This window comes from Helianthus annuus, chromosome 15 (genome assembly GCF_002127325.2).
Source record: "Helianthus annuus cultivar XRQ/B chromosome 15, HanXRQr2.0-SUNRISE, whole genome shotgun sequence".
Taxonomy (NCBI): domain Eukaryota; kingdom Viridiplantae; phylum Streptophyta; class Magnoliopsida; order Asterales; family Asteraceae; genus Helianthus; species Helianthus annuus.
Genome location: NC_035447.2, coordinates 16,704,719 through 16,731,197, shown reverse-complemented (window position 1 = coordinate 16,731,197; position 26,479 = coordinate 16,704,719). Strand labels below are relative to the sequence as shown.

At 34.7% G+C, this 26,479-nt stretch overlaps 2 protein-coding genes and 1 long non-coding RNA gene across 4 annotated transcripts; 2 read left to right on the top strand and 1 right to left on the bottom strand.

The window, feature by feature from the left end:
- Positions 1-4,401: 4,401 nt before the first annotated feature.
- On the top strand, positions 4,402-7,178 carry LOC110910933 (purple acid phosphatase 3). Its single transcript, XM_022155508.2, has 6 exons — positions 4,402-4,558; positions 4,659-4,766; positions 5,440-5,567; positions 5,655-5,783; positions 6,102-6,169; positions 6,962-7,178. Exons 1-6 carry the CDS (start codon positions 4,402-4,404, stop codon positions 7,176-7,178), a joined length of 807 nt encoding a protein of 268 aa, XP_022011200.2.
- Positions 7,179-16,660: 9,482 nt separating this feature from the next.
- LOC110910934 (purple acid phosphatase 3) lies at positions 16,661-23,068 on the top strand. Of its 2 annotated transcripts, XM_022155509.2 has the most exons (7): positions 16,661-16,902; positions 19,757-19,913; positions 20,017-20,124; positions 20,861-20,985; positions 21,579-21,707; positions 22,590-22,657; positions 22,738-23,068. In XM_022155509.2, exons 1-7 carry the CDS (start codon positions 16,720-16,722, stop codon positions 22,949-22,951), a joined length of 984 nt encoding a protein of 327 aa, XP_022011201.1. In that variant the 5' UTR covers positions 16,661-16,719; the 3' UTR covers positions 22,952-23,068. The 2 variants fall into 2 exon arrangements, with proteins under 2 accessions (XP_022011201.1, XP_035840097.1); XM_035984204.1 differs by lacking the exon at positions 22,590-22,657 and having other exon boundaries at positions 22,711-22,846.
- Positions 23,069-23,212: 144 nt separating this feature from the next.
- LOC110910935 lies at positions 23,213-24,782 on the bottom strand. The gene is made up of 2 exons (XR_002576593.2): positions 24,603-24,782; positions 23,213-23,444 (listed from the first exon to the last, which is right to left on the bottom strand). It is a non-coding gene; the product is annotated as an uncharacterized LOC110910935 (long non-coding RNA).
- Positions 24,783-26,479: the final 1,697 nt, after the last annotated feature.

Here is a 26,479-nt window from a genome sequence, read left to right as displayed (position 1 = left end):
GATCAACTGTCGGGTTTCCTTCAGGATCAACATAGCACTCTTTTTCTTGACTCCATCTATTAGCACGCTATGATTCTATAAAAGCCTTGTATGCTCCATTTAGATACGCTCGTGCATGTTCTACTTCTCGACTCTCTTTGAACTTAGCAACCAACGCCTTTTTCTCCGTTCTCTCATCTTTAATATATTTTCCCCAGTTAAACCCTTCTTCATCATGAAATGTACTGGGTCCAGAACTACCATCACGAATCGTCAACATAGCTTGTTTCTTCTCTTTAGACGACCCTTCTTCAATTTGCTTTCTTGATGGCTGCTCGTTATTGTGATGATAGATAGCCTTTTTGTAATAGTCTTCGTGAAACGGATTCACGCTATCATCAGCTTGCCGATTGGTATATTCTCTCTTAAAGTACCCCTTCTGTTTGCACTTGAAACAAGTGACTTTTGCTTTGTTGAATCTCAGTTTCATGTCGGGACCTTCCAAACACTTTCTCCCAGTGATCTCCATGAACCGTTGAGCCCTCCTGATAACGCTTGCCATACACCAGCGAATATCCATGAGCTCCATTTCTTCTGGATCTACCTGATCATAGTCTTCCTTTGTCATATTAGGATTTCCTATCTTGCCTGCGATCAGACCTTCATAAGATTCCAGAACAAAGACTAAGAAACTCACGTGCTGTTTAGCCAAATCGGTGTTTAGATGCGGAGAATCTTTCTAGTTCTGACTCGGACTGGATTTAGATGATGCAGAAGATGAATGGTATCCAGAATCATAACTTTGAGACTTGCTTTTTGATGCATCAACAGAATTATCTGCACTGAAACCTGTACTGATCTTTAGAGACTGGTTGTTCTGCAGCATACTTCTTCGGTAATACAGATCAACATTCTGCTGATAACTAGAACTGGACATTTTGTTTTGTTTCTGTAACATCAGATCATGTCCCTCCAGTTTTTCAATCAGACCATCCAATGTAATCTCGTCAAACTTGGCATCATTCTTCAGAACAATCACAAACGTTTTCCAGTCATCAACGTGTGGTAATGCCTCAATCAGTTTATCAACAATCTCTTCTCTATCTTGTTGATTCCAAACCTCTCCAGCTCGATTTTCAAAAGACAAAACCTTTCTATCATTTTTCTAACAGTTTCGCCCTTCATGCACCCAAACAAATTAAACTCCTTTTTCAGCAGAGAGATTTTGTTCTTTTTGATATCTTTACCTCCTTCAGCTTTCAGCTTCAATGCTTCCCACATCGAATTGGATGTTTCACCATGTGAAGTAAAAATAAGATATCCTTTCTAACCGATTGTTGCAATAATGTTACCATTTTTAGTTCATCAGAATGTTTTTGTTTCTCAATTTTTGAAAATTCTGGAATTGAAAGTAATTCATTTTGTTCGTTTACAGGTTTTTATATCCGTAAGTCATCATAATCCAACTCTCAAAGGCATAAGCCTTCACCCAATTTTCAAATCTTGTGCTCCACCAATGATAATCTTCGATATTCATTAGTTTAGGTGGCTTTTGGTGATTTCCGAAAATATTATCATGGTTCAAACTCTCAGGAATAACATTTGACACAATTTTTGTCCCGGTTGTTGCTTCATTTGTTGTTTCGGATGTGAACGCGTTGTAAAACATGTTGTAGAATTCTTCAGTCGTGATTTTGATCTTTGAACAATCTGCAAAAGTCAAAGAAAGTCAAACACTTTTGAAAAACCAAACTAAATTCTCTATTCGTCCAGATGGCCGTGGTCCGGATGAGCTTTAGTCCGGATGAACTTTGATCCGGATGGGCTTTGGTCCGGATGAGCTTTGGTCCGGATGGGCTTTGGTCCGGATGAGCTTTGGTCTGGATGGGCTTTGGTCCGGATGGGCTTTGTCAGAATATACAAGTCTCCGGATGGACACTAAAAGGTCTATCCGTCCGGATGGACTCTGAACCTTGAACAATTTTTTAACTAAGAAAGTCTATCCATCCGGATGAGCATGTCTATTCGTTCGGATGGGCGATAACATCAGCAAACTTAGTTCCGAAGTTCATGGTTTTTACTGATTTAATGAGTTTTAGTTTGAATTAGGATTTGAAACTTTGAAGTATTGTACAAAAATTTTTTTCACACAACATATCCAAAATTTGGTCAATTTTAACCGTGGAAACGTTGTAGATCTGAGATTTAATTTCAAAGAAGAAGAAGTATAGAAGTTGAAGAGATCTGTCTCTAAATCTGATGTAATTGCTTGAATCATCGTGTCTTCAATCCGTGCAATCAAACACCTGCTCTGATACCACTTGTGAATTCGAATCCTAGATCGATTCCTTTAACCGTTGAATGTGTACGAACACGTGAGTTGTGCGGAAACCAATCACGTGTGTGGATCAGACACAAAGATGTAATTAACAATGTTTTCTATTACTGATTTGACAGTACAATACCATGAAAACAATTGGACAGAGTTTCCCCACTCTAGTCACGAAAAGTTATCAAATGACAAGACCATACTCTCCTATTTATAGGCAGCCTCCATCCGGACGTAGGCACCTAGCGAATAGCCTTCATCCGGACGGATGGACCTCCATCCGGACGGATGGACTCTAGTACTCAAATAAGCTTTCCGGATGAACTTGAACATGCATCCGTCTGAATGGACTTGTTGTCCATCCGTTCGGATGAACTTCAACACCAACTTTATCTTCAGTTCAGCACCGGTCTTGTATCATCTGATTAATCTACGATACATGATTGCCGTAAGTGATAGACATTATGCACTCACAGAATTGGCAACTCATTGTACCCAAAATGCCTATGATGCTGTAGGTTGTTGTTTTACTATTTCGATAACAAGACAAAATACCTGTTTTCAACAAATGGATTTGGCATCTTCTTTAACAACAAGAGTTTGATTCATTTCCTCCACCCCATCCATTCATCCATCTTTGCAGATTCACGATTGCTTAAAGTAGGAACTCGAGTTTTAGGAAAAACAAGATGGAGAAAAATGTATTTGGCAGCTGGCTTGCATGGCTGATAATGCAGTCACTAATGGAGGCCAATATGTATAGATACAAGTAAATGTGATAGCATCACTCACCCACAATGTAGAGTCAAGTGAAGATGCACTAGCATCTTTTACTGACAATGAAGGCATACATGACAACATGATTCATGTTTTCGAACTACAAGTGGAACTTCAAGAAATGGATTTGATATGCAGCTATGTTTATGGTTTAGCACTATTGATACAATGTTCTTTGTTTTGACTTGACGGTTCATATAATAGAATATTTTATATGTTTTTAGCCTTTCCGATTACCTAATGTGCATAAGTTTAAGGGTTTAACACTATTTATTTAATGTTGTATGTTTTGATTTGTTTATCTTTTATTTGCGCCTAAACTGTGTATAACACTATGGCAATTTAAATGTTTTGTTTTTTTATCATAAATTATAACTAAAATTGCATTGCAAAACCCGAAAAGTAATTATTGGTAATTAAGTAACACATGGATTTGCATATGGGCTTAACCATCTCTTTTTTTCTTATTAATGGTGTTGGTGAATTAGTTAAGGTGTAGAATAGGTGGAGGTCATGGGTTCAATCCCCATAACATGCAAGTTTAGCCATTCAAAAAAAAAAAAAAAAAAAAAAAACTTAAAAGCTATAGTTTACGTATATAATACGTTATCGTTTCATGTTATGGAATCAACTACCTCTTTACGTTACTTAAAAATGATATTGCACCACCGTAACGCATGACAGGTAAATAATGTGTGTATACACTACTACCCAAACATGCATTTACTCAAAATTTACTAAGGTTTTCTAGATCATAAGATTAGCGACTGGAATATGACCCAAATCAAATCAGTAATTAATATCCGGGTTTTTAATTTTTTAGTTCTTTTTTTTTTTTAATCCCATTTTCAACTGGTTAAAAATCTTTTTTTTTTACAAACTCCCTAACTTCCCTTGAAAAAAGGCAAGCCTGATATTTGAATGAATCAAAACATCCAATTTTTAACCATTGATATACATTCCATCCAAAACCATATAAACAAACTAAATTTCCCACAAGATTTTTTATACAATCTGCATCAAATTAGCAGGCATGATCAACCATTTAAGCACCAAGACTTTGTTCATCCTTGTTTTAAACTTAAGTTTATGCACTTTCCTCTTTCCTGCTCCCCTCCCGGTTTCCGCCAGACTGCAACGGTTACACCACCAACTAAACAACAATGGCTCACTCGGCTTTTTGGTCATCGGCGATTGGGGCCGAAAAGGGTGGTACAATCAATCTCAAGTTGCTGTTCAGGTTTCGATTTTTCTACATTTTGGCCCTGTGTAGTTGTTACTTTTTCGGGTTTAATTATTGGGTAAAATCGTCGCAGATGGGAATCATCGCGGACAAACTAGATATAGATTTTGTAGTTTCGACCGGTGATAATTTCTACGATGATGGGTTAACCGGTGTTGATGATCCAGCATTCGACGAGTCGTTTAAGTATGTATACGCTGCACGTAGCCTTCAAAAACAGTGGTACACTGGTTGGTATATTCATAAATCACAACTTTAGTTCTTCTTTTTTCATATTATGTTAGCGACTGGGTTGGACCGTCGCTAATCTCATTGCGGATTGTTTTACAGTGTTGGGGAATCATGATTACCGTGGGGATGTAGAGGCACAATTGGCCCCCAAGCTTAGAGAAAGAGATAGCAGATGGCGTTGTTTAAGATCTTTTATCGTAACTACAGGTCCATAACCTAGACCGTTGTCACTATTTAAAAACTGAGTATCACTGCTCCCGTTGGTAATTACCGACAGAATTCTAGAGAAATCCAAAATAAAAATTGAAAATGGTAAATTAATTAAAACGGTTGGTAATATGTCGGAAACACTGACAAATTACCGTAAAAAATATGACCAGTGCAATGACGGGGGAAAGTGCGGTTTTTGTCTTATTTGTGGGGCACAGTACCAATAGGTGTCGGTAATCCGTCACTAATGGGATCGTTTAATTACTTTCGGAGCTCTAATGGATTTAGAGAAACGAAAAAAAAAATTGAAAAGGGTAAATCAAAAAACGGTTGGTAGGAAAGTTACCGACGGACACTTGGGTAGGAAAGCCCGGTTTTCTTTATATTTGTGGGAACGTGTTAAAAAAAGGTGTCTGTAATCCGTCGCTAGCATTTCCCTTGGTGATTTTTTTGTAATATTTGTTGGTAATCTGTTGCAAATTAGATTACACGACCATAATTCTGACAATTAATCACTAACGGATATTTGTTGGTCACCCTAGCTTCACCAACAGATCGGGCTGTCGGTAGTGATACTTCTTTGTTTTATAGTGTATGTATTTTCTCATTACTTGACAGTCTATAACCCAATGATCACCTAAAGTTTTTATCGTGTTACATTGTTACATAGATGTTGCCGAATTGTTCTTCGTGGACACGACTCCCTTCGTGAATATGTACTTTGAGGACCCAAAAGATCACAAGTACGATTGGAGAGGCATACTACCTCGAGAACTTTACCTTACCAATCTTGTAAAGGTAACTCGTAGACCATCAAATCAACTATGTGAAAGGTTAAGAAGAATGTTTGATTAATATCTTAAGAATGTTTGATTAAAATTTAAGGATTTGAGATTAGCGTTGAGTGAGTCAAAGGCTAAATGGAAGATTGTTGTTGGTCATCATGGTATAAGAACCACAGGACACCATTGCGACACCCCTGAACTTGTCACACAACTTTTGCCGCTTCTAGAGGTATATTTAGTTATTTACAATCTCCTTTATATCTAGCATCAACTCATCTTATGCGCTAGAAAACTGAATATTAGCGACGGAGCCAACAAAATCCCAAAATAAAAGAACAAAACTATGAATATAACATGGGTTCACCAACTCTTGGACCACGCGAAATCTAACATATAGACCGTGTTAGACGAGTCACAAGACCAAGTTTTGGTGGATTACTAGCAAACAACATAATCAGTAATTTTGGCAGCTCATTAATTAATTGTGTTACATGAATGCATCCACTGGTTTTTTTAGTTAACATAACTTTCTGAAATGCATTTGCAGGAATACGAGGTTGATTTTTACGTTAACGGACATGATCATTGTCTAGAGCATGTCTCGTGTCAAGATAGGTACGTACCTTAGCCCATTTTTATATAAATGATATTAAAATAACTTATTTCCTAAAAGCTGTTAATAACTTAATTCATTTTCTTGTTAAACATCAAACTTTCTCTTGTTTTAATTAATACGTAACTCTTAAAAGAATTTCTGAACAACTTCAGTAGATAAACAGTCAAGTTGGGTCCATCCTAACAGGTGGGGGTTCGAGTGACAGTCGTATAGTATTATTAGGAGTAGATTAAATTACCGTTTTATAAGGAAAAAATATTTAAATCTTCTAATGCGACAAACAAATGATTATCATTGACGGCCCAATTTGTCGGTAAAGCATGTATACCGATGAAATTTGTGGGTGATACTCCGTCGGAAATCGGGTGTGGGTAATATGATTTCCGACACATACCGACAATTAGTGATGAATTAAAAAAAAAAAGAAGTTAATTTTTTTACTTCTGAGCTTTTATAAAAATAATGATGAATATGTTTTTTTACGGAGGATTTTATATAAGTAGCTAAAAATCCTACAAAATAAAAAAAAAAATCTATGTAAGTTTTCTTAGTAACATATGTTAATTTAATATGCAATTTTACAAATATATAAATGTAAACTGGTAAGTTATATAGATTTATGTCACACTTCTTATTTTATACAGCTCGATTAATCTGGTATTTTTTGGGAAAAATAATACCTTATAGGTGTGACAATAGAAAATAAAAGTTGTTGCATTTGTAAATCTTTTTTTTTTTTTTTTTGTAAATTAACACAAGATATATGTTTATAAGAAACTACAAATTTGCAGTAAAATACGTTTCTTAACAAGTGGGGCTGGATCAAAGGCATGGCTAGAGGAGAATAAGCCGCATGAAAGTTGTGGTGTCAAGTTCTTCCATCACGGACAAGGATTCATGTCGATGAAACTAACTAAAAATACAGCTCGATTCGTGTTTTATGATGTTTTTGGTAAGCCTTTGCATCGATGGAAGACGTCGTTAAAGAAGCTTCATACATCGATTTAAGTTACATCATCAGCAAACTACAATGATTTAGATAACAATGTATATAATATTTGATGTTTTGTTAATTTTTATAAAATCGAACCCTATACATGTCGAGGACGTTTTCATATCCCATAGCTTATCATATTCTTTTAAACATATATTTAGAGCAAAGACAAAAAATAGACCAACATGTCAAATATATTTTTAGTCATCAATGGGGTGGTGGTTCATTAGCAAAGACAAATCCTTTAAACACCTGGGTTAGAAAGGGGAGCTCTTGGGTTCAAGTCTCACAGACAACAGAGATTAAAAGAAATTAACCATTCAATATCAATATATATATATATATATATATATAGAGAGAGAGAGAGAGAGAGAAAAGTGTATCGTACAAAATACCTTAACGTACGAAGCGTACGCTATGGCAAGTTCGCATGTTATAACCCCAGAAAGGAAATCTCGCATGTTGAAAAAATCAAAGATCGCATGTTGAAAAATCCAAAGATAGCATGTTAAAAAAATCGTATGTTGCTGAAAAAACCAAAATCGTATGTTAAAAAAAAATCGCATATTGATACTGCATCTCGTATGTAGCGTACGTTAAGGCAATTTGTACAATAACCGGCCTATATATGCACACACATTTATATTCCAAATTTGGCTTTAAATAAATTAAATGCTATTAAATTATTACAACTATAGTTGTTAGAATTTGAGACACTAGGGTGTGGTCATGACCCTCATGACCACCATGATCCTCCACATAGGCATCATGTCATCCATCTTTAATTCATCATTTAAAACCACTACCCTAAGGGTGTGGTCATGACCCAAACCACTAACCCCTTTATTTTTTTCATTTATTTTTGTCTTAAAATTTTCAAATGGGAGGGTCGTGGCAATCGTAGTTTAATCCATGGTCCTATGTGGAAATAATGTTTCAATCCATGACCCCCACACCCCATAGCCTAAGCAAATTGGTAAGGCCACCAACACACGATCATTACAAATTAAAATTAGACAAAATTGCATAAATTAATCTTTATGTTATACCTAAACTGCACTTTATATATATAACTATGAAATTGGTAAAACCCAACCATTATGTTCATGTTTTGTAACATTCCATAACCTTTACAATTAACGTCGTCTAAAAACTCAGTTAAGTTACCTCACATGCTTTACATGTGAGGGTACTATGGTCTTTTATAACATAAAGATTGATTTGTGCAAAAAGATTATTTATAACATAAAGGTTGATTTGTGCAAAATGTTATTATATACATAGTAAAATATTTAAAAAAAACATTATTATTTGTTGATAATTATATATTTATATATATAAACATATATAAAAAATAGTTTTAAATTTTTTATATAAAAATTCTGATTTTAATATTTTTATAAAGTAAATAATAATGTCAACATAAATTACTTTTTATATAAAGTATAACTAAAACACAAATTCTTTTAAAATAAAGTTATTGTAATACCCGGAATATTTTTATAGTTATATATATGGGGAAATAGCCAAAATAGCCAAGACTTGGTCAAAGTTTAAAAAATAGCCAATTCAAACGGCTCTTTAAGACTTTTCCTCAAACCTGAAACGTCTCAACTAGCAACCAATCCATGAAAGCCACGTGTCCACACAAAAGAAACTTGCACATGATGATGACAGTCTTGGCTCTTTAAGACTTTTCCCCTGCTGAGACGTTTCCCAAGAAGAGCCATTTAACTTTTACCTCTCTCTCTCTTGTCAGTACGTTTCCACCCACCCTCCCCTTTCTCTCTCTACAACCCCAACCCCACTCTCTTTCTCTCTCTACAACCCAGTTTTTTTGCCGTCTAACACCTTCAACATCATCATCACCGATTCATCATCTTCATCACGTCGATTCATCATCATCATCGATTATCACCGGAAAACAAAAGAAAATGTGACATTTTGATAACATCTTCGATCTGATACTACTCTATTCATCACTCTTATTCTCAACATAACATCTTCATCACTCTTATTCTCAACGTAACATCTTCGATCTGAAATAGAGATGAGCCGTAGCTGCCGGAGTCGTCGCCGACGAGGGGCGTCGGCCCTCCTTCTCTCCCTCGTCGTTCTATCTCTCTTGCCTCTCTCTCCCTTTCTCGTTCGTTCACCGCCGGGGCTCACCGTCGTCGCCTCCCACGGCGGCGCCGCCTTTCCGACGAGCATTGGCGGAGAACAACCACCCTCTGTTTCAAGACCTGAGCTACGATGGTGGTGACTGGTCTTAGGGTTTCAGCTGATGCAAACGACAATGGTGGTGGCTAATTGCAGTTGTGCTTTTAACGTTTTTATGCGAGTTGTTATCTTTTAGGTCAGAACTTTGTGCTTTTTAGGGTTTCCCCTGCTGAGACAAAGTTCCTTATTATGGCAGGTGGGGTGGTGATGGATGTAGATGGTGGTGGTAGTGGAAGAGAGAGATGAAACAGATCTGTGGAGGGTTTGAAGGGGAATGAAAGGAAGGGTAATAAGGTGGGGTGGTGATAGGGTGTATGTGAATTTAATCGGTGGCATGAAAAGGATGTTGACATTATTACTGAACTTTGGCAGGTGGGGTGGTGATGGATGTTGACATTAAAAATATTTGGGAAACGTCTCAGCAGGGGTTTTTGCAGAGTTCTGAAATATGTCTGTTGTTTCCAAAGTTCTGAAACGTCTCAGCATCACTTGTGGACACGTGGCTTTCAGTGGGTGGCTATTCTTTGAGACGTTTCAGGTTTGAGGAAAAGTCTTATGGAGCCGTTTGAATTGGCTATTCTTGAAACTTGGGAAAAGTCTTGGCTATTTTGGCTATTTCCCATATATATATATTATACAGACGTGTTAAAACAACTCAAACTAAAAGGTATTTTTTATGTATATGTAAGTATGTGTTTAAAAAATGATAATATTAGACAAATTTATATCGATAAAAGAAACTAATAAATTAATTTGACGTTTAAAAAAATCTTTAATAAACTTTGGTAAATAAATTCTAAATATATAATATGTAAATAATACTAATACATATGCAATAGGAAATAATAGAATGTCTTAAACTGCATATATATTTTTAACATTGCATTTATATTATTTACATATTATATATTTAGAATTTGTTTACTGGAGTTTATTAACGATTTTTTAAACGTCAAATTAATTTAGTAGTTTCTATTATCGATATAAATTTGTCTAATATTTTGTTTTTATAAACGCATACTTACATATACATAAAAAAATATGTTTTAGTTTGAGTAGTTTTAAAACATCCGTTATAATTATAAAAATATTCCGGATATTACAATAACTTTATTTTAAAGAATTTGTATTTTATTTATACTTTATATAAAAAGTAATTTATCTTGTCATTATTATTTACTTTATAAAAACATTAAAATCAAAATTTTTATAAAATAAAGGGTAAATTACTTTTTGAGTTCCTGTGTTTTAGGCGTTATAACCACTTGAGTCCAAAATCAAAATGGTTAACGCCCTAAGTCCCTATAGCCACTTTTCTTAACAATTTGAGTCCAAGTTTCTATCATCCTCCACCAATTTTGTTAACTACAAGGGCAATTTAGTCATTTACACAAAAAGAACAACTTTTATATACCCAAGAGTATAAGGAACAAGTGTCTAATGCATAAACATTTTAATATTATAATAAATTATACATACTGTCAAAGAACTCCTCTTTCGTAGTACACTTCTTGCTGAATACCTTTTTCTTGCTTCCTCCAATTGGCAATAGGACATCCTCTCCTAAGCTAAGGAAGTACTTCAATGAAGGCATCGGTCTCAAGCCATAAAGAAAAAGCAGGCAGCTTTCCTAAGCGATTATACACACCTGCACACACAAAGATTTCACACACCTGTCCATCCCTCCCCTCTCTCTCTCTCATCTAGACCCCTACCACCACCATTAACACCACCGTATCACCACTGCACCACCACCATCCCCACCGCACCTCCACCATTATCACCACCTTCCGTTGACCGTCAACTACCACTGTCACCGCCTGCAAACCGCACCTCTATCATTTTCACTGCCTTCCCCACCGTCAACCATTACTATCGAGATCATTATAAACAGACGAGACCACCACCATGTCACACCCCGATTTTTACAGCCCAGCCCGGTGGGATCGGTGGGGAGTATCGTGACGTAAAATTGGTATCGTCATGGTCAAACATACACAGAATAGCACAGCGGAAGTCTTGGAATATAAAATATTATTACAAACCCAAATGTCTGAATATACCAAAGTATTAATTACAGACGAGCTTGTAATATCAAATCCACAGGCGGATCATTACAGAATGTATAAAATGAAGTTTAGCAGACTTTAGGGCATCCTAAGGATTTGCACGATCCTTTATTGACACTAAGCAGCTCTCAGCCTATTTGCGTATAGTACCTGTTACTTAGTCTTTTGAAAATACGTCAGTTTACACTGGTAAATACAATTAACTGACTCATTTGAAAATGTTTCAAAAATTGGTTTAGGTACACGAGGCACGAAAATCTTTTATAACTTGGGAAAGCTATGTTTATAACCTTGTATGCAGGTTTACATGTTGTCAGTACATATGGGGCCCAGTACAGAGACCGAGACGTTATTAACTGACTCACCACTTATGAACCCACGATGGAGTTATCCCCACCTTGTGGGTAATTTGCATTAGCATCTGTCAGGTCGTTAACCCCTAAATGGCCATTAGTAACTTAAATGAGCCGAGGATATCTAGGACACGGTCGTTAACCCCTAATGTTTAAGTTATCAACAAAACAATATCAAAACGGGTTATGCGGATTTACTAGCCACAATCCGGCATTCGATTGATCCCACACCCGACCAAGCGAAAATAATTTACCGTATCCCAAGCCCGTATAAGGGAAAATAGGTTAAAAGTATTTACCTGGGCTACTACTCGATTCACAGCAAGATTCATATAACTCAGTTGTATCCAATCTAACTAAATGCAGATAGCTTTTACTGGGAGGCTCTAGTCTGGAATGATGGTAATATATAACCAATTTTAGAATGCTAACGGGTCTTATTTAGGTCATAGACCTAGACCGGCTAACTTAAAGTATTAGAAACGGTACGATATGTTAGATTAAGCGATGACCGGAATAGAATGTAATTTAGACCCAATAAGTGTGAAGACTTGTATAATATTGGTAAACTAAATACATTCTGGATTTTGAAGTAAAAATGATAAGGTTTAACTAGTTTCAGTAAACTTACGTAAACTAGTTACGTAAGTCTAACCGTACGCGTATAAGCGATAACGAGTAACCGGATAAGTCATGAACAAGTTCCATATGATAATATACTTTAAACAACTTATAATATCAGTAGGATATCAACTTGTATGCCCGTTAAGGTTTTAAAATCAAACTATGCCTCATAAGTGCGTTTTAGTCATTTTACGACGTATAAAAGGAACTTGTGTACTATCTGATGTTACGACCATAAACATTATGTGAAAATACTTTATTTATGATATAATATCAGTAGGTTATCAAACATATGTGTATTTTATAGTTTAAAACCAAACTATGCTCCGTAGGGGCATTTTGGTAATTTCACACATAGTTTTGAAGGCTAATTTGGGAATCTGAGTTTATACCATATACCTACTGTAAAAATATTTAAAATGATTTATAAAATCAGCAGGTAACAAGTCTTGGTTGGTAGTTATGGTTTAAAACCATACTACGCGCCGAAACGGCGTTAAAAACCGTTAAATGACGATATGTGCGATGTTTAAGGAAAACTGATGTTATGTCTAGGTTTATATGACTAAAATATGTTAATTAATATAACATATCAGTGGTCAAAAGGTTTTGTATAAAAATTATGCTTTAAAACTATTTTAGGTGCAAAAAGGGCATTATCGTCATTTAAGGACATAATTTAAGAACGTATGCGTAAACTCAGTTTGTAAACTGAATGGACATCCCAAATTATCCTAATTATGATATTACATCAGTAGGCAATGAGTTTGGTATGAAAAATTATGCTTAAAACCGATCTATGCGCCTAAAGGGCATTTTAGTCAATTTAAAGCATAAATTACGACATTACGCGCAAACTCAGTTTATGATCAGGTTTGTAACATCGAAATATGTTAAACATGTTAACATATCAGTACCTAAGTTGTTTGGAAGCTTATTGGTGTCTAAAACATTATTTTTGCTAAAAAGGGCGTAATAGTCAAAGTACGGCATATTAACGGAACATGTGCAAAAACTAAGATTTCTAGTATGATCGTATAATATAACCTTATAGGGTTATGCTACATAAAATCAGTAGTAAACTAATCTAGTTCGGTTCATAATCAAAAGTCAACGCAGAAGTCAAACATCGCGACTTTCGGTTGCGAACCGACCCTAAAACTGGAATTGACGAGTCGAACATGTTTACACATGTTCTAATAATTATTACTAAGTTGTTTAAGTGATAAAACATATTTTAGAACACTTCTAAACTCATATTGCAATTATTTCAAAAACTGACCCGTTGACTTTTTAAGATAATATTATGTTGACTCGTCAATTGACCAAGCAAACATGATTCTTAGGAGGTGCCTTTTTAAGGGATTAACAGTTACCTAATTACGATCATGTAGCCATGTTCTTTGCGAACAATGGCTTGACCGTTTAAGGTCTAACTAAAAGTCAAAGCGTTTATCATAAACGCTTGACTTTTCGGCTTTAAAGGCCTATAAAATGAACTAGTCACAAAAGGAACACTCACAAGTGGTCCTAGGGACTGAGGAAAACTCAGAGGATGCTCCCAATTGCTTAGGAACTTCCAAAATTGAGAGTTAGAGAGAAAGGAAAGGAAGGTGCAAGATTGAATGAATGAGACCTTCACCTATTTATAGTTTTTGGGATTTGTTTGGATTATTGCCATGTGTTAGAGAGTTCATAAGATGATCCCAAGTGTCCTAACAGCTGTTACAATTCAGATTGCTGCCCAAGGATTCAATTTAATTGGTTTAGAATGGATTCGTTCTAATCATCCTCGTATACCCCTCTGCTTCTCCTTTTATTCAGCCTTTCAAAGTGTTTAACCAAGTCAACCGTTTCCACCTCCAACCATTTTTGAGTGACCCGCAATCTCTAACAGAGCGTAACTTGTCTCTTTCTAACAAAATTTGATTAGGAAACATCCTTGCCCACTTTACCAGTGATTAAGCTCCCAACATTAATATTCAGCCTTTCAAAGTGTTTTTGGATGTTAGCAATAGCCTTCCAGGTTCCAGCTATGCTTGAAGCTACTATGCTTGAAGCTACTGGAAGACAAGTACAAGATGTTTTAGAAAAGTGTATCGCTTTAACTATTTTTCACTAGAACGTCGTTGACTCAGTTTTATAGCGCCACTACCATTTCGAGAGAAGGGAAAATTTGCATCTCTAAGGGGTCATGCATCCATGCCAGTTATTTGTTTGGAAAAAAACCTCTTAAAAATCGGCTTCCGTGATACAAGGGGTCATGGACCACCTCCTTTCTATCCCGCAAAACTTGCAATGTTGGGCATGGACGGTACTTGATCATGGACCATAATCACCCTCACTTATCATCCTCGATCTCTTCAACGTTCACAACTTTCTTTCACGTCAGAGATTTTAGTGGTCAATGGATTTCCTTGCAAAAGCTTTATGAGAATAACTAGGGCTAGAAACAAGCTGAGCTGAGCTGAGCCGAGCCCAAGCTCGACTAGACTATGTTGTTAAGGCAAGAATTGCAGAGAATTGTAATTGATATTTACTTGATGAACCTTTACTAATTTTGGTTAAAAGATAAAAAAACAAATATCGTGAGTTGATCCTTGCCAAATGGGAGATGATGTTTTCCTTTTTAGTGATCCCATAATTTCCTCTAAGAATCTTCTCTTTATTTTCCATATTCTCTCCCAAGTTGAATGGTGGGATCTCTAAAATTCAACTTGTCCAAACAATTAATGAAGATTCTTCGAGTGACGGTTTTTGTTAAGATATCAACTAACTAGTCTTTAGAAGGAATGGACACTATTTCAAAGATCCATGCTTCTAATTTTTCTTTAATGAAGTTTCTATCCACCTCGAATTGTTTTGTTCGGTCGAGTTGTACTGGATTTTAAGATATATGAATAGCAGCTTCATTATCACTACCATCTACCACAAACCAATTGGAGCCAGGTGGCCTGACGATTGTCCTTATTGTCAAGTCTGTTACCAGTTGTGAGTGGAGATCATGGAACAGTGAACGACGCAACTTGATTGGTTCCACATCATTGTCCATCAGTACTTCTTGTCTCCTACGCGATTGGCCATTGTGGGAGTTGTCTGGGCTAAGCTTGCCGCATGTTGATTGGTTGCAGCACCTGCCGTCTGTACTATTGTACTCGTCTTAGATGTCACTGCGCTGCATGCGCCGGACTGGCCTAGGCGCATGCTCTAGTTATAGCTATGTATAGTTTTGTTAAGTCTGGGTATAATCCTTTGCACACATGTCTTTTAATGCCTTACGCAGGATTTGAGGCCATACTCCTTCAGAGTCACTTCACGCAAACAAGTCTCACTAATTCTATCATAAAACCTAACTATAATTTGATTCGGTCTAGAAACCACTTAAATAAACCAAAAACTGAATTTAAATTTTCGCCGTTTCCAATTTTAAGTTTCTCTAGTACGATTAACACACCTTATATTGTTGAACTTAACAATAAATTGTCCAATTCCAATTCAAGTAACTTTGATTATTTATATATTTGGACGAAGCTTCCTAGAAATTTCTCACAAGCTTGGCGCATTGCCATATTGGCAATGAATTGTATTTGTACGTATTACATGATATACTAAAATATTTACATTATTGATGTAGGAATCGACTGTTTTTGAACCACACATTTATAAATCATTAATTACATGTTTCAAATTCAAGAGACATTTTTTGTTAATTTTACAAGTATAAAGTGATTGGTATTGATATAAGATAAGTACGTTGTATGCAAATATAAAATTAATATCTATTTACTAAGTAGGTATAAATAAATAGAAGTTATAAATAAATATGTGTTTGTATTTTTACTAATAACAAAACCATACTACGGTTGGTGATTTTGATCGTCGTTCGGTTGCTCTCACAAAGTAACGCTGATAGCACGGTTTTACGCTCCCGCCTCGCAACGCATGGGGCTTAAAACTAGTTAAAATTATAAAATACCTGCAAGTATTTTAGTTGTAGCAACAACTAACTTCCGTTGGCCAATGGCATTGGTATGCTATAGTGATAATTCATATTTTTATAGTTATTTTAACAAATGAAAATTGTTTTTCCCCTAAAATATTGAATAAATGATTTGAGTTGTTTCTTATTAATCACTACACTATCAAGTTGCGATACTCAAAACTATTATTATTAAATTTGATAGAATAACTAGTTTTATTTATTGTGGATAACATTATATAAATCACCTCATGGTTTCATGCATTGATGAACCTCCACATCTCTCTTCTAGTCCTCTTCCTAGCCATCCATGGCAACAAAGTTTCACATCGTCATTCATCTGCTAGTATATGTTATGACAGTGGTGGTTATGGTGGCGGCAGAGCTTCAACGCTTTCAACATCCGGTGAAAGCCGACGGATCTCTAAGGTTTTTGGCCATCGGTGATTGGGGTAGGAGAGGACTCTACAACCAGTCCAATGTCGCTTATCAGGTTACTTTGATTACCTTATGGAACACTACTAGCTTTATTTATTTTTTTATCAGTACTTTGTGATGTTAGGAATAGGAAATTTAGACAGAAGATAGTTATTCAGTCGTTGATAAAAGAATTCCCTACTTTGGTCATAATGTTTTTCTTAAGAACACTTGGTCTAACTCTTCTATGTTTAGTTAAACTCTTTCAATGCTCAAAACACATATATATGTATATATCGGATTTTTTTAAATGTGCCCCGAAAAAGCACGTGTCCTGACCGGGTCCTCCCCGCCCACTGTCAGGGCAGCCATGGTTATTAGTATTGTTTACATCTCGACATCTCGTAGATTTTCACCAGACTCATTTTGTCCATTATAGTATTCATACATCATACACCAATATTACTGACATGCTATTAATATATTATTGAAATAATTAAAAACTATTTTTAAAATTCAACTATTGCTTGTGAGACTTGAACCTATATTTGTTAGTAGTATTTTTTACATCTCGTGGATTTTTCACCTAACTCATTTTGTCCATTATAGCATTCATGCACCAATATTACTGACATGCTATGCATATATTATTGAAATAATTGATTTTCCCTACTTTCTATTTTATTAGTAACCCCATATAAATTAATGTTCCATTTGTATTGAATGTGTTGAGTATATTTGTTTTAAGAAGACGAGACGAGCACATGCATGGATAAACTATAAGTCCACAATATTCACATGTTCCTTGATTATTAAAAAATATTTTAAGGTATACTAACAATGTTTGCTAAGTTTATTCACATGTTCCTTGTATAAAATATTTTAAGCTAGCTAAACAAAGCTTTTTTGTATTCACATATATTTTATATAATCAACCACGTTCTAATTAAAAAGACAACTTAAACAATCTTATTAAATAATTTTGCATTCATATTCCTTTTCAGTTTTCATCCTTTACAATGATTAATTCCATTAAAATAATATATTGTTATTGTGTTTTTAAAATATACATATGTAAATGATACATCATGTAACACAACTTTAAGTAATTTCACATTAATTAATATAATAAAATAAGAAGATGTTTAAGTATAAGGAATTCTTTGTCTTAAATATCACCAACGCGTTTTAACGGTTTTGGTTGTGTATGAGAGATTGAGAGAAAACATCTATGGTTAAACGACTTTGATTAGAGAAACTCAGGTCGTTGGAACTTCATGACATAACATACGATATTGATTGGTATAAGAGATTGATATCGTAACTCACAAATGCTATCAAATTTACCCTTCATACTTTAAGACAGTTGGATAAACCTAATGGAAAACGATGATTCTCTAAGAGGATGGTTATGACACCTTAGTCTTTTAAATGTGTTGGTTCTAGTTGAGAATAATCTTTACAGCCAAATGAGCTAAGAGGTTGTTTGTTTAGCTTTTAATGGGGCTATTAATGGTTCAGACCTTTTATTGGTTCTGTACTTAATGGTTCAGACTGTTTGTTTCGCAAGCAGATGTCTGAATGATTCAGACATTTGCCTCTGAATGGTTAAGCATTATACTGATTCTGAATGGTTAAGACCACTAATCTGAATTGGTCAAACATTTGTCTCGGGACTAGGGCTGTAAACGAACCGAACGAACACGAACAAGGCCTTGTTCGTGTTCGTTCGTTAAGGAAATAAATGTGTTCACGAACGGTTCATGAACACTTACCGAACCAGATTTTATGTTCGTGTTCGTTCATTAAGGAAATGAGCGTGTTCGCGAACGGTTCACGAACACAAACAAACACAAATAAATTTGGCGAACGCGACGAAGGATAAAGATAGATGGCCAAGAGAGTAGCACTCGAACTTGAATCCCTTATTGTGTTACGGAGGTCGATCGTATTCGCCGATGTAAATAATGAGAAATGAAAGGGAAATGATGCATAAACAAGATGAAAATGGGTTTCCTAGTTTAATTGTTAGGGTAATAAAATAAATAAAAGTTTAATAATATAAAAAGTACAAATAAAATATAAAAAAGTACAAAGATCTTCAATTAAAACACAAACATACAAACATAAACGAACGCAAATCAACGAATGTTCGTAAACATGTTCACGAACACGTTCACGAACACCTTACCGGACGTTCACGAACACAATCGAACGAACGAGACCTCTGTTCATGTTCATGTTCGTTCATTTAACTAATCGAACGAAATTTCCTTTTCATGTTCGTTCATTTATTAAACGAACGAACATAAACGAACTTCCCGCCGAACGGTTCACGAACTGTTCGCTGAACGTTCGGTTCGTTTACAGCCCTACTCGGAACGGTTAAGCGTTATACTCCCTCTTAATGGTTCGAACCTCTTACTGGTTCAGCGCTTAATGGTTCGAACCTCTTACTTATTCAACATTTAAACATTCAAAAGTTGTCAGACATGCCGCCTTAAACGTGTTTAAGTAGGTAGTAAATATTTTAGGATTGAGATAAATGTGTTTAAGTAGTAAATATTTTTGGACTGATACACTTCTTGGAAAATTCATTGAAGTAACTAAAGACAAAACCAAAACTACTCTTGATGAATAAAATATAACATTAGTTTTTACAAAGGATAGAATTGAATGTTACAAAATTGTTTTTAATTAATCCATTTTTGTATGAAGCTATAGTATATGGACCTTTTATTAATTAGGTCCTACCATGATTCATCAAGGATAGAACGCATCTCATTCAGATTAAACTATTTTATAATTGAAAGTGAAAAAAAATAATATTGAACTGATAACATTATTGGTATTGCTTTTGTCGGACTTGTATATTATGTGTCTATTTATTAATCATTTTATATAATTAACAATCTAAAATTCATTGTCAGATGGGTAACGTAGGGAACAAAATGGATGTCGACTTCATTGTTTCCACCGGTGACAACTTCTACGACAGTGGTTTAGTTGACGAACACGATCCCACATTTTACGACTCGTTTACAAATGTCTATACTGCCCCAAGCTTACAGAAACAATGGTACTCAGGTAATTAGTGTAAACCGAAACAATTTAATTACATTTTAAATACAATTATTATTTTACATAAAAAAAAATAACTAATCCAGTTGGATTTGATTTGATTTTTCAGTGTTGGGGAACCATGACTATAGGGGTAATGCCTTGGCACAGTTGAGTCCAACCCTCAGACAAAGAGATGATAAATGGTTTTGCATGAGATCTTTTATTCTGCATGCTGGTACGTAATTCATTTTATATAATTTATATTTCACAAATATTATTATAGGGGAATGTTCAAATGAAAACCACTAGTTATTGTGAAAACTCGAAAACTAATTAAAAAAGCCAAAAAAACATACCATTTTTTTTTTGCATAACAATTTTCGCTATTTTTTTATATATATAAAAAAATTTCAAAAATAAAGTGTACTGCACATGTGTATTATTACACATGTGTACTACAAAAAAAAAATTATTGAAAAAAAAATTATATAAAAAAACCTGCGATTTTTATAAAAAAATTGAAAAAAAAAATTGGTGTGTTTTTTAGGCTTTTTTTAGTTAGTTTTCGAGTTTTCACAATAAAAGTGGTTTTCATTTGAACCATCCCCATTGTAGTATTAAATAAGATGTTATATATACACACACATACATATATATATGTGTGTGATATGGAAGGAACTGTTATAATCTATAATCATAGAATCTATGCCTTCAAAAAAAACATTTGTGAAAATTACACGATCTATATAGTGTATGCGTGTACCAATTGTTTTAAATGTGATACACCTAACACTCATGTAACTGTCATATTTCCTCTCCCACTATCTCTAGTTATATTTTATGCATAATGTACAAAAAGGATTATGTGGTTCTCGTAGTTTTAACATATTATACGGTTTATGAAAAAAAATCATTCCTCTATGTGTATGTATGTATGTATGTATGTATTAATTATGGGGTTAATCACACAGGAAATGTTGAATTATTCTTTGTGGATACAACACCTTTCCAAGACAAATATTTTACAGAGACAGACCATCAATACGACTGGAGAGGTGTGCTTCCTCGAGAAGAATATATGTCTCGTCTTTTAAAGGTGAGAAGTTTGACTACAACTACACCATTCCAGCTATAGTTGTGTGGTAGAAGCTCTTGCCTCTTAGATAAAAAAATCAGGGTTTAAATCCTTACATGAGATGTAAATTAGTATTTATTGTTGTAATACAGAAGTAAGAGTAATGTAACCTTTCTCATTAAAAAAAAAAGTTTGACTACAAGTCTAGACTAGAAATAACAATAGATGAAAAAAATTCCCACCTTGTAGAATTTAAGCCCTTCACCTCTTAGATAGAGGTGAGACACATTACCACCACACCATATCTCTAGAGAGACGTACTTCTTCCATATTATGATTTGTATACAAGTTTACAAACTTCCAGGTCAAAGAACATATAAAAAGGTGTGAAGGATGGCAGTGGTGGATTCTTTAGGATGGGTTCATGCTATCAAGTTAATAAACAATTTATTTCAAAAAGTATAATGTTATGATAAACAAAGAAAAAGTTTCATTAGCTTCACTCTTCTACATAATAAGCTTTTTAGTGTATTTAGTAATGACTTATTTTGTGAAAATAACTTGTTACATTTTGTTCAGAAAATCGGTAATGAGGACGGTTTATATATATGCAGGATGTGGATTTAGCGTTAAAAGAATCAAGCTCGAAATGGAAAATAGTGGTTGGACATCATACAATATTCAGTGCTGGTCACCATGGCAATACTCAAGAGCTTGTGGACAAACTTTTGCCCATTCTTCTGGTATGTATGTATAGTATATATCATGAATATTCATATATATATATATATAGAAAGTATAATGTACTTCAGGGCTTAACCTACATTAACATACATGACAAAAAATATAACGTGCGTTATTATCATAGAACGTGCGTGATTATAGTCCCATGCGTGATTATGTGGTCCCATGCGTGATTATGTGGTCCCATGCGTGATTATACCCCTGATCCAACGGTTACCATTGTCTCCTACGTGATGTATGATAAGGCTTTTCGTATGTTAACCTTACTCTATATATATATATATAGGATCAAGATCAATTAGGGAAAACCACTCCGAGTTATAAGAACATAGAGAATTCGACCTTCTCGTGCGAGTTTTGCCCCCATATTTTTCACACCCCTAGATTAAAATATTTAGAAAGACTGCCGTAAAAAAAAAACTAAAAAAAATTCGAAATGGTGTTTTTCGACCCCTTACAGCAGCTGTAAAAAACTGATAACATAAGCATGACATCATTTTTTACAGCATTTACGGCTGCCGTAAATGAAAAAAAAAAATTGAAGAGATGATGTTTTTAGGATTTTTGGTTAAAAAAATTAAAAAAAACTTTCGTAAGGCCGAGTTTTCTAAGTTCTCACAACTCATAAGTATTCATTTTACCCTAACCCTATATATATAGTGTTAGGATTAAATACAAATTGATTTAACATGTTAAACGTATAAAAACTAGAGTCTTCATTTTTATAGCGTTAATTTGTACATTTAGAACGTTAATTTTATTTGTAGTTTTGTACCATCTCCGCCAAATTACCCTTTTTACATTTGCATATTAATTCGACTTTGTACATTACTTACCCCATATAAAATAACCATATATATATATATATATATATTTTTTAGGAAAATGAGGTGAATCTATACATAAATGGGCATGACCATTGCTTGCAGCATATTAGTCATTCAAACAGGTAAACTCATTTACATTTTTTGGACTACAATATAATTCGAGTTAAAAATGTAGATACGTTAGTTATTTGCACGCGTGCAGTCAGCTTCAGTTTCTAACAAGCGGAGGCGGATCAAAGGCATGGAAGGGAGATATCAATCCATGGAACCTTGACGAAATGAAGTTCTATTACGACGGACAGGGTTTTATAGCGGCGGAAATAACTGAAAATGATATCTATGTGTCCTTTTATGATATTTTTGGCAACATACTACACAAGTGGCGGAGTGGCTCTGGAGACATGACATATATATAGTACATTATAAAACATGTGAAACAATCATTTAAACCATGTCCATGATCAAGGTTTATGTTATCGGCTAAAATGAACCATATCGTATATTATATATATCGTGTTGCACTTGCATCACTAGGAAAGTTGTTTTTGTCTATCACAAATCTATGGTATCTAGCAGCAGCAAATGGGCTAGGGATCAACACAATAAACAAACATAATTAAAATCCGAAATTTAAATTAAAAAAAAAAACAGAAACAACTCAACTTAGAACCCAAATAAAGGTAGAGTCGGTCCGAGTTCCAGTATAGTTTGTACTGAAATTCCTTTATCTTGAGGTGCAAACCCGAAAACGAAAAAAGAGTCAAACAAAGTCAAATGAAAGATGGAAGTATAATAGAAGCTGCCATTGTTTGTTTATATGTACAAGCAATCCTGTCATACAACGTTACATGTTCCAAACATAGATGATTCAATACAACTGGAAGAACAACTCAACTAGAAAGAAAGCACCTACATAGTTGAGAAAACAAAAGTATATTTGTCAGCAAACAACTAAGGGGGATATCATGTCTTTCACAACATTAACAAGCAATTAAATTTCACCTAGTCAGTAGGGGTGTGAATTTTTGACCCGACACGAACCTAACACGAAATTCGCAGGTATGAGTTTAGTCTAAACAGGTCCGGGTCAGTTTCAGGTTGAACCCACGGACCCGTTTAGCTAAACGGGTCAGGTTTGGGTCAACCTGGTCGGGTTGATGGGTTGACCCGTTTAACCCATTTATATTATATTTTGTTTTTTACAATATGTTTTATGTCATAAATTAAATTGAATGTGTATTTTATGTCATAACTATAACCTCAAAAAAAGAAATGTAATTGTATTATATACATTTGTGTTTATTGTAGTAAATTTAATATATTAAGTTATTAACTTCCGATAAAAAAATTGAAAAACAAAAAAGTTCAGGTTGAATAGGTCGTGTTTGGGTCAACCCACGAATATTCGGGCCGTGTGCGGGTTCATATGTAAGACACAATTTTCGGGTTCGGGTTCGTCTAAAATTTTTGGGTTCGGGTCGGGTTGAACCTGCCAACCCGCGAACACGACCCGTTTAGCACCCCTAGTCAGACCCAATAATCGGCAGTCAGTCAAAGGCGGACCAAATCGGTCCATGTTTTATTTTGAAGTATTTGAACTAATATGTTAATGTTTGTATTTTTAAGTGGTTGATTTGTTATGTTTAAGCTTTGAAGTATTATATACATATCGATCTGATTATATATAAGTTTGAAAAATTACGTATGAAAATTCTAATCCGATTAATTGTTAGCAGGTACCCGCCTAACGATTTTTACAACACTATAAAGATACTTGTTCAGGTGAAAAACCATAAACATCTACTCAATTTTAGTTTATGCAAATGTTACAATTATTCAAGGACCTATAAACAACAACGATACCAAAATGGAGATATGAACCCTAGACCTAATTTCAGGAAAAGGGGTTTCAATTAATCATCAAAATTTCTACTCATGATTTCAAAATTCATACAATTAGCAACCTATGGGAAATTTTCACCTCCGAATCATACTCGTGATTTCAATGCAACAATAAACAAACTCAAATTAAGTGTATGTGTGTAAGAGAGAGAGAGAGAGAGGTACCTTTTCTTAACATGAATGCCCAAAACTAGTGGAAGAATTACCAACTCCAAACAAACAATGAAATATTATATAACGACAGTGGGCGGTAGGGATGGGTTAAAATAGAAACCATCTTTTGAGAATGGTAAAAACCATTATCCAGTCTAGATCTCTCTCATGTATGAGTAGTGGTGCACAAATCGGGTTTTTTAAAAAATTAGTTTTGGGTATGGAACTGGGTTCAGATAGGATCGGGTTTTATAAAATCGGTCTTTTTAAAACTGGGTTGGGCCCGGGTCCGGTTTTTCTACAAAAACAGTATACCCTATATACCCGAGTTCGGGTAGGGTCCAGGTCGGGTTTTATAAAACCCGGGTATTATAATACCCTATTTCCGGGTTCGGGTAGGGTTCGGCTATGCATCGGGTAGGGTTCGGGTATGCATCGGGTTGGCAAAAAACCCACACCGGGTATTAAAAAAACCCGACTGGGTATTAAATGCTTCTTTATTGTTTTAGTGGATGGTTTAGCTTATTCAACTTTAGTGACATTTTTAAACAAGATTACATCAAAGTGCATACATAATTCTTAGAAACCCAATAATTAAACAAGATTACATTAAGTTGCATACATAATTTTGTTAAATCATAAGAACTAGAAGTCTTATAAAACCCATAACCTGGTATTTATAAAACCCGGTTTCGGGTATTTATAAAAAACGGTTCCGGGTATTTATAAAACCGGGTACTACGAAAAACCGGGTATAAACCAGGTATAAAAAAACCCGGTTCCGGGTTCGGGTTTTAGATCAGATATGAAAACCCGGTCCCTACCATATGGGTAGGGTCGGGTTCGGGTATAAAAAACCCGGGTTTTATAATACCCGGTTCTAGGTTTTTTTTCCGGGTTCGGGTTTTTTGTGCACCACTATGTATGAGTAGTAGTTGAGATTGAAGTGTTTAAGTTTGATTTGTCTTGTAGTATTTTATTGATTAAAAAAGAATACATAGTACATGAAGAATATTTTGGAAAATTTGATTTGCATTTGATTTGTCTTGTAGTGATTTTATTGATTAAAAAAGAATACATAGTACAAGAAGGGTATTTTGGAAAATTTTACTTGTATACTAGTCATATCAACTTGTCAAACTAACAATCAAACATCATAGACTACATCACTCTTCATGTCAACATTAATTACGTTTATCTATTTTAAAAAAAAAAGAATTAATTATAACACATGTTTTTTATTACAAATACAAAAAAAAAAAAAAAAAAAAAAAAAACACTATGAAAATCAAAGAAAAAAAACAGAGCGTTTTTTATCTTCATTTTTTTGTTCGTTATCATCGTCATTTGAACGTAAAAGCCCCAACACCTACGAAAATCAAAGAAAAAAAACAGAGCGTTTACATTCCACAAACGTTTAGAATAGCTCGGGCCGGCGATCAGGGGTGTAAGAAACCATTTTTTTATCATGTGTAATAAAAAACATTTTTTTAACATTCGACTTCGTGCGCGAATTTTTTCTACATTCGACATCGTGCGCGAAATTTTTTCTGCATTCGACAACGTACGAGAAACAAATTTTCAAAAGTATGTAAAAACTAAACATTTACGCGTGCCGTTTTTACATACGTTTGAAAAATAGATTTACGCGTGACGTTTAGAGGAGCTCGGACCAACGATAAGGGACGTAAAAAAACATTTTTTTTCATTCGACACCGTGCGCAAAAAAAAATATTTTATATTCGACAACTTACGTAAAAACATTTTTCAAACGTACGTAAAAAGTATTGTACGCCTTCTGTTTTTGCATACGTTTGAAAATTAAATTTGCGCGTGACGTTTAGAAAAGCTCGGATCGGCGATTAGGGGCGTAAAAAAAATTTTTTATG